General features: G+C 39.6%; 1 protein-coding gene across 4 annotated transcripts in view; it reads right to left on the bottom strand.

Moving 5' to 3' along the window:
• Positions 1 to 558: 558 nt before the first annotated feature.
• Positions 559 to 14,469, bottom strand: part of LOC124622046 (ADP-ribosylation factor GTPase-activating protein 2) — an 84,145-nt gene continuing 70,234 nt past the window's right edge. For all 4 annotated transcript variants that reach the window (XM_047147605.1, XM_047147606.1, XM_047147607.1 and 1 more), the window contains 3 exons: positions 13,858 to 14,137; positions 13,324 to 13,545; positions 559 to 868 (listed from right to left, as the gene is read on the bottom strand). In XM_047147605.1, the coding sequence (XP_047003561.1) occupies positions 851 to 868; positions 13,324 to 13,545; positions 13,858 to 14,137 (520 nt within the window). In that variant the 3' untranslated portion in view covers positions 559 to 850. The remainder of the gene's footprint in view (positions 869 to 13,323; positions 13,546 to 13,857; positions 14,138 to 14,469) is intronic.

Here is a 14,469-nt window from a genome sequence, read left to right as displayed (position 1 = left end):
ACGAAGAAAAAAAGAATTATATGAACGCACAGACTAACAGACACGATCATAAATACTGGCTAACATTCTATGGATACATACAAAGAATGAACAAGAACACTCACAAAAAGGATTTGTGGTATAATAAACAGATAAATTAAAAAAAAAATTGTTTTCAAGCAACAGAAGAAGACCTGATAAATGAAAGACACAAAATTATGAACATGTAATCTGAAGTAAAAGAAAGGAAGAAAACCAGGAAAATATGAACACAGATAATGAAATAGGAAAACAGCTAAAGAATGAAGAGGTCTTGGGAAGAGAAAAAGAAGAAGAGAACAAGAAAAAAAAATGAACAATCACGTAAAAAAATACATTAAATTTACCTTGAAACACCTGAATGGGCTGCAACTAAATAATACAATGATGGAACAAAGGCATGGAGAGAGAGAGAGAAAGAGAGAGAGAGAGAGAGAGAGAGAGAGGGGGGGGGGGGGGGGGTTGGGGGACAATTTGATAAGCTTTACATATCAAACTGAGTAACTGGTAGTTAATGAATGCAAGTACATAAGAACAATGTCTACAGTATCTACTTTATTTTAATATTTACATACTGAATCTGTACAATATTTGACATTTTAATTGTAAACAAAATTAAAAAAAAAAGAAGAAAAAGAATAAAATATCTTTGCACATTCACCAGTTTTTATCTTTCAAATATGATCTGAAAACAAAATGGAATGACACAAATTTATTCAAATAAATTCGGCTGTAAAAATATCAAGGCACACTTTGTATGAACTCTTCCAGGGGCATAGACTAAAGTTTGCCATGCCTCTTTCATGGTGCTTGTTTAAAATGGTACAATCCATCAATACCCGTATCGATCCTGAAAAGAAAAGGTATTGTTATATTAGCTCCAATCCTTCAGGTAAACACAAAAAAACTACTCAATAAGTAGTAGTGCGGGGCATAACATAAATTATATTATTATTTAATTGGTTAGATAAAAAAATCTACTCCCCAAGCGGTGGCAAAGCGCACACACAAAAAAGGCTGTTGTGATTGACAAGCTTTCGGAGTCAGTGGCTCCTTCAGGCGGATGGTTTGAAAGGGAAGGAAGAAGGGTGAAGGGAAAGGACTGGAGAGGTCTTGGAAAAGGGTTAGATTTAGGGAAAGTGACCCAGAACCGCAGGTAAGAGGAGACTTACCATTTGGGATGAGAAGGAAAGACTGAATCAGTCTCCCCTGACCCACAATTCTGGTTGACTTTCCCAAAATCTACCCCTTCCAAGGCCTCTTCAGTCCCATTCCTTCACCCTTCTTCCTTCCTTTTCAACCCTTCTGCCTAAAGAATGAGCCACTGATTCTGAAAGCTTGCCAATCACAACAGTCTAATGTATGTGTGCTGTCGCCGCTTGGTGAGTACATTTTTTATCTATCCAATTAAATAATTTTATCAATAATTGATTGTTTCCCTTGATATAAATTATATTATGCTTTATGACAAACTGTAAGAAGCCCTATTTGCATAATGAGTAACAAATCTAATGAATTTAACCTGACGCTATTGACTACAAAGTTAGAATAAGGATAGAAAGAGGGCACCTGATGATTGTTCACCTACTGCTGAAACAGTCTTCGAAAGTTTCGCTGCTCTAATGTATTCCTGAAATTTCTCTCTCTCTTATCCAGAATTTGGCATTCCTCCCTCCAGCACTTGTTCATCTTACCATTTTCTTTTCTCTGATTTCTTATATTTTCCCCTTTTCCTAAAGATCTTTTAGTTTCAAAATCAAAGGGTTAAAATTACAAACCAGGCAACTGCCATATCTGCCTTACACATTGCTATTTCAGAAATTAATAATTTGAAGCTCTCCTGTTATAAACAAGAGAGATTTGGCATTCCCGTCGGTGGAAAACATTTTGGTTCACACAAGAATCTCCTTCACTTGACCACAATGAAATCAAAAGCCCTCATTGCAAGTGTCCACTGCTATGCACAGTAGCCATACTTTCAGCAAACAACAAATTCATGTCACATAGTATTATAGCCATCTGCCCTCTTTGCTGAATTTTAGCCATCATACCAGCATTTAAGTGAATGCACAAATGCTCATCAGAGTTCTTTGTCTACTGTTGAGCTACAGCAATTTTCTTTCTGCTGTGCCACTACTTTGTCTAGTGTTGAGCTACAGTAATTTTCTTTCTGCTGTGCCACTATCAACTGGAATTCTTTGTTACATCTACCAGTACATGTTTGCATTCTTTCAAGACTGACTGCTCACATTGGTGATGACTGCGGCTGTGGTGTATAGACTTTCTGGTATCCTCTTCAGCATAGTCGTAGTGTTGCCAACAATCACTGAAGCACTCAGATGTAACTAGGACGCACAGCCTTAACCAATCACGTGGTGTCATAATGTGATGCTTATCAGACAAGTCTGCCAAGTAGCACTGAAACTGCCCAACTTCAAAATCTCAAGAGGCGGAGATCAATATGCAACAGAAACTATCTGAAAAGTAGAACATAGGGAGTTTTCCATAACAGAGGATACTGTAGACAAAAACTCACAGGGATTCATAATCTACACAAGTCTGCAGAATCACCAAAGCATGAACTGTAGCCACGCAGGCACAGCATGGCTCTCGCAACGATAACCAGCGCAGCTCAAGAAATCATCTTGGCATGGATAGCAGAAACTATTAATACTGCCTGCCTTCAATATTTCCAAATTCATGCAAAAAGTGAGTGAGTGCACATAAAGTATCAACATGCAATATGAAATCTGATTGCGTGTAGAAGCAATGGTAAGCACAGCACGCGGAGGAGTAAACAGCCCTACAGGAATGGCACAAAGGTCATCGGGTCATAATATTGGATCACAAAGTCAATTTGTACCCAATTAGATAAATGAAATTTAATTAATCTCCCGAGCTGGACATGGGGTCATCCATAGTGCTAATAAATTTATGCATTTAGTCTGGGGTTATGTGGACAATCAGATACCTACGGACATTCTTGGCTTGCACATTCAACAAATAAGTCACAAAACTAATGCTTATCATAGTAATGTATAAAGCAGATGTTCACAACATACAGATTTGGTGAATCTGATTTAAGAAACTATACTGTATCAGCCATTACAATTGTCAGCAAATCCTCGGGTTTTATGGCACACACAACTTATTATTACACAGCTAATAATGTTTTTTTAAATCACAATCAATTTCATTTACTCTGAAAGATCATGTAAAATAATAACTGAACTAACTCCACAAACAAAGTATTTTGCAAGCAGTAGTTTCTAGTTCACGGACACTTGCAATTTACCAAGCACAGGAATGGCATGTTACATATATACAGTAATTTCAAGGCAACAGTAAATGCACCATCAGAAACAGACATTTAACCAATACCAAACTAGCAGAGATACTACTAAAATTGGCAGAGGAGAAATGTTTACATGTTGCAGATGCCTACCAACACATCCCACTGTTGAACAACATTTTAAAAATTTGCAACATGGCTACTGTTGACAATCAGTTTTCACTTTATTAAGTCTTGCACGAATTTCCAATTCTGGCCTTACACGCCATCTCCAAGTGTAGTAGGTGTCAATACACTCTAAAATTACATTACAAAATTGCAACTACACCTCATGCAAGATGCAATAAAGGGAATACTTGTCCACAACAGCCAAGGTGGCAACCTTTAAAACATTTAAAAAAAAAATATATGGCTGGGGTACCACTCCATATCAAGGAAATGATCAAAATTTCACTGTACCTGATATCTCATGCTGTCAACAGTCTATAGTGTCATACTATTAATTATTACTATTTAGTGCCTCAAAGACACGTTATCTTGCAGCAATATCCCGAAATTTTCGTACTGTCTGTACCAAATCACATTAATTATTTTGACAATATAGTGCAAGAGACTAAACAGAGAGACTATTTAAACAACCTGTGTGTGAGAGAATCGTAAATTTTTAAAGGTTTATTCCAGCCTCAGCTAGGTAAGGGAGGCAAGCTCGGCGATGTGCTGATCAAGTAAGCCACTGAGCAGTACTGTTGACATTACGTCCAAACACTCCTGTTGGATGGCATTTGCAAGACTGTACACGGCTGAGGAGCATGGAATAGCTAATGCTACCAACGCAGTATGACTACAACGAAAGTAACATTTTGTAACACGGACCACTTGCATGCTATCGAGAAACTCTCACAGTGCAAATTTAAAAGGGCTAGCAACCTGTGCTTGGTGTAGTGTGAGCTAGGAAAAGCTGACAAGACGGGCTGAGCTGGATGGTTCACATTTTTGTGTAACACTTGCAAGTAAATGGAGAATATATAGTTCTAGTTAGCAAAGATACCTTTTGCAGAGGTGAAGTTAGCCTGTAAAAGAGTACAGTGATAACCATTATGGAAATATTAGAGGAAGAAGACTTTGGTAGGTTGAATCTGGATATCAGCCATGTGCAAACCATCGACTCTGTAGTGGCACACAAGAAGGTGGGACACAGCTGTGGAAGAAGAAATGTTGAAGTTTAGCGACTTGTTCTGTGGTCACCAGCGACTCTGGTAACTCAGCACCTTATACCTACAGGGCATAGTACAAATATTTATAGGAAACTATATCATATGGTGAGACATTTACAGCCATTAATGGAGGAGTTAACTGAAAAGCAACTGCAAGATTGGATCAAAGAACCCAGTGACAGCCCATGGAACACGAATATAGTTATTGTGCTTAAAAAAATCATTAAATGGAATGAAGATATACAGGGTTTAGGTTCTGCTGTGATTATGAGTTTCTGAATGCAAAACTGTTGGAGATGCTAATCCAATCCCTAATATTATGGAGACCTTGGATAATTTGGGTCAGTGTCATGTTACCACAATGGATCTCTATAACAGTGGTTACCATCAGTTAGAAGAAGCACCTGAGGATATACCAAAGACAGCATTTACAGCACCATGCAGATATTACCAGTATAATTGGATGCTACTCAGTTTCAAAAATGCATTTGCTACTTTTCATCAGTTATTGGATGAAGTTTTAAGAGGGTTAAAGCCTAGGAACACTATAGTTTATATAGATGACATAATAATAAAACATGTGACATGAATGATGGATGTGTTTAGTAGGTTATAGTCAGCAGTTCTGACAGTGCGTGTGGAAAAGTGCCATTTCGCCCGAACCTGCGTTAACATTCTGGGACGAGTAATTAGTAAACATGGTCTGCAGACTGATCGTTCTTATGGAAGCAAATCAAAATTTTCCATCACCACAAGGAACAAAACAAATGTTGCTGTTCACTGGTTTGCATAACTGCTACTGTCAATTCATTGAAGGATTTTGCGAAAATAGCTGAAACTTTGAACAGGTTACTCAAAAAGGGTGCAAGGTTTCAGTGGACACACGAGTGTCTGCTAGCATCTGAGAAATTACAGGAGGCACTGATTTTGGATCTGGAATTGGTTTACCCCAATTCTGAAAAATCCATCCTCACATGCAATGGTTGTAATGAAGCAGTTGTTTGTATTTTGGGTCACGTGGTTAGCGCACCTGAATGTCCAGCAGCGTATGCTTCGTGGCAATTAAATAAAGTGGAATGTAGCTACAAGACAATTGGAAAGGAAATGTTAGCAGTCTTATACAGTGTTACATTATGGTGTTACTTGTATGGTAGAAAGTTTGATTGTGGCTGATCATGTGTCCTCGAAATAGTTGCTTTGTCTGTGAGAAATACCCAACATGTTAGGTTCTCAAGGCCACAGAGTTCGATTATGAGGTCATCCATAAGCCAAGTAAAAAATGCCGACACACTGAGTTGCAAAGTAGCTCTGCTGTGTACAGTGGGCAAGAGTTTGTAGGAATGACAACAAGCACAGACAGAGGATAAAGACTGTCAGGTTTTTTAAGTCACAGCCACACTTTATCATATATGAGGAATTGTCGTGCGGGGATCACAAAATGCAGACCACATGTCCAAAAGGAATTGTTACAAAAAGCTCATTACAGTGCGTTGTCAAGTCATGCTGGCCGGCATGCAACAAACAGAAGTATTTTAGACCAGTTTCGTTGGAGAAATAAGAAGAGCAATGTGGAGTAGTATGTCAGAGACAGTGTGCCACGACAAAAAGAGCAGATATTTCACATCAGAAAATCACTTTGCAGACGCTACCAAAGGCATCAAAGGTTTTCAAATGCTAAGGCTTTAGACAGGTGGACCTTTCAACAAAACACCTGCAGGGATTAGGAACATGCTTACGATAATCTACCACTTTTCACTGTTTCTGGTGATGATAGCAATTCCAGACCAACAGGCCACTACTGTAGCACAAGCACTAGTTAAAGAGTTGGATACTGAAGTCTGGAGTGCGTGATACCTTAGTAGTGCCTCACGGCGCAAACTCCATTTCAAGAAGTATGAAAGAGCTACGCTGTGTACTGCATTTCTGGAAGTTAAAAATGAGCCGTTCCACTCTCAAATAGTGATGGGACAACCAACTGTTTTCAACAACTGATAGGCTAGTCAATTGTTTTTTCATCCCCGTCTTTTTTTTCAGTCGAATGAAACCAGTCTGCAGCCATGTCAGTTAGTTTTCACTCACTCGCTCAGTATAAGTGGTTTCATTCAGTGTGTGACAACTGATTGAAACAAGTCTCTGTCAGATGCAACCTTAATATGAATGTTTTCACTCATTCACCTGGTTTAATTCAAAGCGAGAGAATTGACTGACATAAGTCCCTGTTGGTTACTTCAGATATATGAAAGTTTTCACTCAGTCTCTGTGTTTGAGTGATTTTCAGATAAATACTTTTTCACCTTTTTCTGTGGGGTCATTGAAATGAGCATGTGGCACTGCTGCCTTAGCCTCCTCCTGCAGATGCCAGGACCAGGGTCAAAGCTGGCACGAGGAGGTGGTGTGGTAGCCAGTGCGAGCGCACCGTTGCTGGGAGCTGTGCTAGTGGTGATTGGCCGCTGCACCAGCTGTGACACTGGATCTGGCAGCCACAGAATGGTGACGTGAAAAATGCGTGACACAGGTGCAATTTCAACTTTTAATTTTAACCAATGAACATCACTTTTTCTCAGTAAAATGTAATGCAAAACATTGCAAAAAATGTGCCAGTGTTTCTTTCTTCTTCACACACCCCTTACAAACTACTATGCTTCCTCGACATTTTACTCCCAATGAAGCGTTATTAGTTACATGTAAATTGCACCTAGAACAATTTAATGCACAGCAACCTATTTATCAGTTTTAAATGGTGAAAAAAAGCACCAGTTTTCCAGTATATGATGAAATGAAGGTGCTTATTGCTTGTTTTCATGTATATCTTAGGGTATGTGCACCTTGGTTTGTATTGTGTACCATTGCTTTACTAGAGATTTGTTTCATACAAAAACATAACTAGTTAACTCAGTGTTCCCTTCTTCTTCACATACCCCTTAAGAACTACTATGCTCAGTTAGTTGAATGAACGAATGAATACAAGCTTCTACTGACAAAATAACTAAAGCCTGGTTTCACTTGAAAAGCAAGTTTGTTCAGGAAGGCTGTATTGGAAGCGAAGCGACCTTGGCCTAAGCCTGTTTGTTCGCCGGAGAATATTGAAGCGGTACGAGTTGCTGTACAGAGAAGTTGTGGGAAATCGTGTAGAAAGGCAGCAGTGCAACTGGGAATATCCAGACGTTCCATTCAGCGCATTCTTAAAAGTGACCTCCATATGTACCCATACAAGATGACCTGTGCACAGAAGCTCACTGAAGAACACAAGCAGCAGAGACTACTGTTTGCTCAGAGGGCGGAGGATAGGGAAGAAACCCTTAACAATGTTTGGTTTTCAGACGAGGTGCGTTTTCATTTAGACGGTGTGGTTAACAAACAAAATGTACGCCTTGGGCCACTGGAAACCCACAAGTGCTTCAGGAACGACAACATTATGCTCCGAGGATTACAGTGTGGGCAGCAATTTCCAGTCACGGACTTATTGGACCCTTTTTCTTTGAAGAAACTGTGAACAGCGAGAGTTATTTGAGCATGCTTCACAATAGCTTCATTCCACAGCTTCTTGCTACTGCGTTGCCCTTCAACACGCAGTGGTTCATGCAAGATGGAGCAAGGCCACATACAGCAAACACTGTGTTGGAGTTTTTACACGAGCATTTCAACATGCGGATCATTTCACTCAGGTTTCCAGGTCGCTTGAATGACAGACAAAATTGCCCCCCCCCCCCCCCCCCCAATAGTCCAGACCTCAATCAATGTGAATTTTCCTTTGGGGGTACCGCTTTTTCTTTGGGGGTACCTAAAGGAAAAAATTTTCCCGAAATGTCCACGTGATTTAATGGAGCTCAGAAGACTTATTCTTCAACCTTGCAGTGAAATTACGGAAGACATGTGCCATAGGGTAATCACCAACTTCAGTGTTTGTTTGAAGGAAGTTAGGAAACGAAATGGTGAACATATTGAGCATGTGCTGAGTTAGAACAAATCTCCATGGATGGCTCTTCATTGTAGTATATGTTCCTTTCAGATTGTATTGTCAATAAAGTTTATATTCAAACACAAAATAGTAACACATTTCGTGCGCCACCCTGTAATATTGATCATCAAAAATTATTTGCCGTTTTTTCTGAGGATGTGGTTAGGCAGGATCCTAAGAGCACAGTTTAAATTGCAGCAGCTGAATATTTGTGGCAAGCATGAGTAAAACTTACACTGCTGTGCACCATGCATTTCATGGGATACCCAGTTGAATAAATGTTCCACCAAGCACTTAGACTTTTCCATAGAAAAGCCAATTACGTGTGAAACTGCTCAAGCACCTACCTCACACTTTTATTTGAATGAAAATTATACTTTTTGCCGATCATCTTGTGCTAAGCTGTTCTGATTTTCTCATTATCATACCAAGACTGACATGAATTCTTCAATAGATCAACTTATGTGTTTATGGATTCATGCAAAAGGACTACTCCCATTGGTGAAAACTTTGGTGGTGCTGGACATGCTTATAGTAACCTCTCTGAAGTAGTCTTAAAACAGTGCCAACCAAACACAGCATGGATCTTAACAATAACTGTTGCTGTTTTGGGGAAATATGATAGCTGTGAAAAGTCTTTAGTGGATGTGTTTAATTATTATCTCTCTTTCTAGTTGGTCTAATATGTCCAAAACTGAATTACTTGCTTGTGTGATACATTCTTTTAAAGTTGTCCAAGGCTCGATAACCATCTCGATTTTTCAGTTTATATTCTACTTAGTGTAAATATATATGACTGCAATTGAAGACAAGTTGAATACCAGACTATGGAATGCAAATAAAGTTTACTTTACCCTACAGAAACTTCTAGCCTCCAAACTCTTGACCAGGAAAACCAAGCAGAACTCTAAAAAACAATCATAAGGCCAGTATTGCAATATGATGCTGAAGCATGGAGCATGACCAAAACAGAAGAGTACCAAATTTCAGTCTTCGAATATAAAGTGTACAGGAAAATCTCTGGGCTAGTATCTGACCAAGCAACACACACACGAGTTTGAAGATCCAACAAATAACTAGTTAAGTTAGCCGACCAAAGGGTAGGCCAGGTTGTCAGAATGGACTATGGCAGAATAGTCTGTCAGATATGTGACAAGAAAATGGAAGAATGAAGACCCTAGGAAGTCCAAGGAGCAGATGGCACAACGAGGTGACTTCACAACTGCACAGTGCTGGGTATCACTGAAGGGGAGGAAGCAGCACAAGACAGGAAGAACTTGAGGCAGATAGAGAGACTGGTGCAGAATCATCCCAAAGAACCCAATGGAATGAGTGAGTGCTATTCTACTTCAGATTTGTAGGTTCAAACTCTAATGTATTGGTTGAGAATGTTGAGTCTTTCACAAGTTCATTGTATTAAGTTTGGAAATACTATTTAATTTTGTCAGTCTCATCTTGAGAGTGAAATTCTGAATTTGGCTTTGACTAGAAAATGATATGAATAACAGTCTGCTCCACTGACGACATGGGGGGGGAAAAAAAAAAGTGTTTGACATTTTATTAATAAATGTCCATCTTGATTACATATGTTATACAACTCACATTACTGGGTTCAGCTTATTGTATCATCAGATCATTCAAAGGATATAGATACAAATAAAATCATCAGATAATCACATAGTGGAGATGCTGACTCGTGATAGGCACAACAAAAAGATCCACACAATTATAGCTTTCGGCCATAAAGGCCTTTGTCAGCAGTACACACACACACACACACACACACACACACACACACACACACACACACTCAAACGCAAGTTGCATACACGTCTGCAGTCTCAGAGAGCTGAAACTACACAGAGAGCAGCAGCACCAGTGCATGATGGGAGTGGCAACTGGGTAGGGGTAAGGAGGAGGCTGGGGCGGAGAGGGGGAGGGATAGTATGGTGGGAGTGGCGGACAGTGAAGTGTTGCAGTTTAGATGGAGGGCAGGAGAGAAGGTGCAGAGGGGGGAGGGTAAGGGGTAAGTAGCAGAAAGGAGAGAAATAAAAAGAAATTAAAAGACTCGATGTGGTGGTGAAATGACGGCTGTGTAGTGCTGGAATGGGAACAAGGAGGGGGGCTGGATGGGTGAGGACAGTGACTAATGAAGGTTGAGTGAGGCCAGGAGGGTTACGGGAACGTAAGATGTATTGCAGGGAAAGTTCCCACCGGTGCAATTCAGAAAAGCTGATGTTGGTAGGAAGGACCCATATGGCACAGACTGTGAAGCAGTCACTGAGATGAGGGGTATGATGTTTGGCAGCGTGTTCAGCAACAGGATGGTCCACTTGTTTTTGGCCACAGTTTGTCGGTGGCCATTCATACAGACAGACAGCTTGTTGGTTGTCATGCCTACTTAGAATGCAGCACAGTGGTTGCTGCTTAGTTTGTAAATCACATGACTGGTTTCACAGGTAGCCCTGCCATCAAAGGCACGAGAGGTATGTTGTGCTTATCGCGACTCAGCATCTCTGCTATATGGTGAGTAGCAACTTTCCTTCTCTGGTATTGTTACATTCCATCCTGGATTTCCCATTGTTTGATCATCAGATAATGTGTACACATGGGTACATAAAAGGTGCTGTACTCATGTTGTTGTTGTTGTTGTTGTTGTGGTCTTCAGTCCTGAGACTGGTTTGATGCAGCCATCCATGCTACTCCATCCCGTGCAAGCTTCTTCATCTCCCAGTACCTACTGCAACCTACATCCATCTGAATCTGCTTAGTGTATTCATCTCTTGGTCTCCCTCTACGATTTTTACCCTCCACACTGCCTTCCAATACTAAATTGGTGATCCCTTGATGCCTCAGAACATGTCCTACCAACCGATCCCTTCTTCTAGTCAAGTTGTACCACAAACTTCTCTTCTCCCCAATTCTATTCAGTACTTCCTTATTAGTTACGTGATCTACCCATCTAATCTTAAGCATTCTTCTGTATCACCACATTTCGAAAGCTTCTATTCTCTTCTTGTCCAAACTATTTATCGTCCATGTTTCACTTCCATACATGGCTACACTCCATACAAATACTTTCAGAAACGACTTCCTGACACTTAAATCTATACTCGATGTTAACAAATTTCTCTTCTTCAGAAATGCTTTCCTTGCCATTGCCAGTCTACATTTTATATCCTCTCTACTTCGACCATCATCAGTTATTGTGCTCCCCAAATAGCAAAACTCCTTTACTACTTTAAGTGTCTCATTTTCTAATCTAATTCCTTCAGTGTCACCCGACTTAATTTGACTACATTCCATTATCCTCGTTTTGCTTTTGTTGATGTTCATCTTATATCCTCCATTCAAGAGAGTGTCTACTCTGTTCAGCTGCTCCTCCAGGTCCTTTGCTGTCCCTGACAGAATTACAATGTCATCGGCGAACCTCAAAGTTTTTATTTCTCCTTCATGGATTTTAATACCTACTCCGAATTTTTCTTTTGTTTCCTTCACTACTTCCTCAATATAGAGATTGAATAACATCGAGGAGAGGCTACAACCCTGTCTCACTCCCTTCCCAACCACTGCTTCCCTTTCATGCCCCTCGACTCTTATAACTGCCATCTGGTTTCTGTACAAATTGTAAATAGCTTTTCACTTCCTGTATTTTACCCCTGCCACCTTCAGAATTTGAAAGAGAGTATTCCAGTCAACATTGTCAAAAGCTTTCTCTAAGTCTACAAATGCTAGAAACGTAGGTTTGCCTTTCCTTAATCTAGCTTCTAAGATAAGTCGTAGGGTCAGTATTGCCTCACGTGTTCCAACATTTCTACGGAATCCAAACTGATCTTCCCCGAGGTCGGCTTCTACTGGTTTTACCATTCGTCTGTAAAGAATTCGCATTAGTATTTTGCAGCTGCGACTTATTAAACTGATAGTTCGGTAATTTTCACATCTGTCAACTCCTGCTTTCTTTGGGATTTGAATTATTCTATTCTTCTTGAAGTCTGAGGGTATTTCGCCTGTCTCATACATCTTGCTCACCAGATGGTAGAGTTTTGTCAGGACTGGCTCTCCCAAGGCCGTCAGTAGTTCCAATGGAATGTTGTCTACTCCCGGGGCCTTGTTTCGACTCAGGTCTTTCAGTGCTCTGTCAACCTCTTCATGCAGTATCATATTTCCCAATTCATCTTCATCTACATCCTCTTCCATTTCCATAATATTGTCCTCAAGTACATCACCCTTGTATAGACCCTCTATATATGTGCAGATTATTTGATGACAATATTAATATCTGAATACTTTTAATGATCTGACAGTGGCAGTATGATAAAACCGATAATGTAAGTCGTATAACATGTGTGGACAAGACAAACATTTATAAGTAAATAATCTGCTACATTGTGACTTCTGATGTGCATGTAGCTAAGACTTTTATCTTAATTTATTACACGATATCTGAGTCTCAGTAGTGACATTGCTTCTAGTACATGTCTGTTTATGTAGATCATTGTGCGCAACATAGGTGATTTGTTATGCACGTTCTTGGAAGTAGCAAACTTAAACAGTTTTATCCCATTTTCACTGCTACATTGGTGCAGATTATGGGATTCTATTGTAGGTCTACACTGATTCTCGTGGCCTATTTCATAATTAGAATTACTTTAAAAATTCATAATAGAAGAACTGGTCATGATGAAACATTATTCACCACATCTCTATCATTAGAAAGTTCGTACTTCTACAGCGGTACGCCAAATGCTTCTCCCCTCCTCCTCCTCCTGTCCCTCTCAACATACAGCCTGCTTCAAATAAACAGGAAGTATCATTTTACAGCATGTCAGTATCAACTGTACCTGGATAGATGACATAACTCCATTTGCAATTGAGCTCAACTTCCCAGCAACCTTTGTTACTCCTTGTCTCACACTCTCTTTGACATCTTCTAGATCTGGTGTTTGCAATTGTGCTGCGAAACTTGAAGGGCGATTGCTTGCTGCATTACCATTACCGAAGAAGTCTGCAGATGAAATGCTAGAAGAACCTTCAAAGCGTGATAGATTTACCTTACGCTCCCACTGAAATAAAACAATTTTAAAAAAATGTAAGATTAATAGAATATTTTATGAGGAACTCTCCTACACATATAAAATTTAAATTAAAGCAAAATCATAAAGGTACATGTAAAATATTGCTCTATACTTTTCACTATTTTTATACCCTGTTTATGTGAATTCTCGTAATAGTTGGAGACAGAGAGATAAGAGAGAGAGATAGAGAGAGAGAGAGAGAGAGAGAGAGAGAGAGAGAGAGAGAGAGGGGGGGGGGGGGGGTTTGTTCAAGTCACTGATAGATATACAATGGTATTGATCACATGGTTATTAACTTACGTTATTGTCATGACTGTCTCCAAAAAATTGGTCTGATGAAATAGCTTTCGCACTTCCAAATTTCTTCTGAGCTTCATCTCCTGTAGAGGCTGGTGCTGGGATGGGATCCTTTCTGTGAGCAGGTTTCTCATCTGTACTGACTACTGAAAATGACGAAGACGGCTGCCTACTTTCTGGCTGCCAAGATCTACTTGAGTTGCTGTATCTGTCACGGCTTGAGCTCCCATCAAGGAACATAGACTCCAAACTTCTGCTCTCACTTGAGCTAGATGGCTTATACCTAGGGTCAGAAAAAATATTTATCACACTTGATCAAAAGGTATTTTAAAAAGTTTATGACAGAAAGCAAAAGAATACAAAATCTGAAATGGTACAGCTGCAAAAGAGAAGGATAAAATTTCAATCAAATAAAAGAAGTATACAAACACACAATGAATTTTTAAAACTAGTCGGAATTGTCTTTAAGAGGATCTGTGAAAAAACACTGGAAAGTTTATGAGCGTAAGACGAAAATAAAATAGATAATTTTGCTAGGTAGACATATTTTATCAGTCGGTTACAGGATGGAGAGTGCAATATCTAGGAACACAGAAAATTGTGCAAGTTCTTTAA

The sequence above is a fragment of the Schistocerca americana genome, chromosome 7 (genome assembly GCF_021461395.2).
Source record: "Schistocerca americana isolate TAMUIC-IGC-003095 chromosome 7, iqSchAmer2.1, whole genome shotgun sequence".
Taxonomy (NCBI): Eukaryota; Metazoa; Arthropoda; class Insecta; order Orthoptera; family Acrididae; genus Schistocerca; species Schistocerca americana.
The sequence above is the reverse complement of the archived record's forward strand: the minus strand, read 5'-3'. Positions and strand labels throughout refer to the sequence as shown.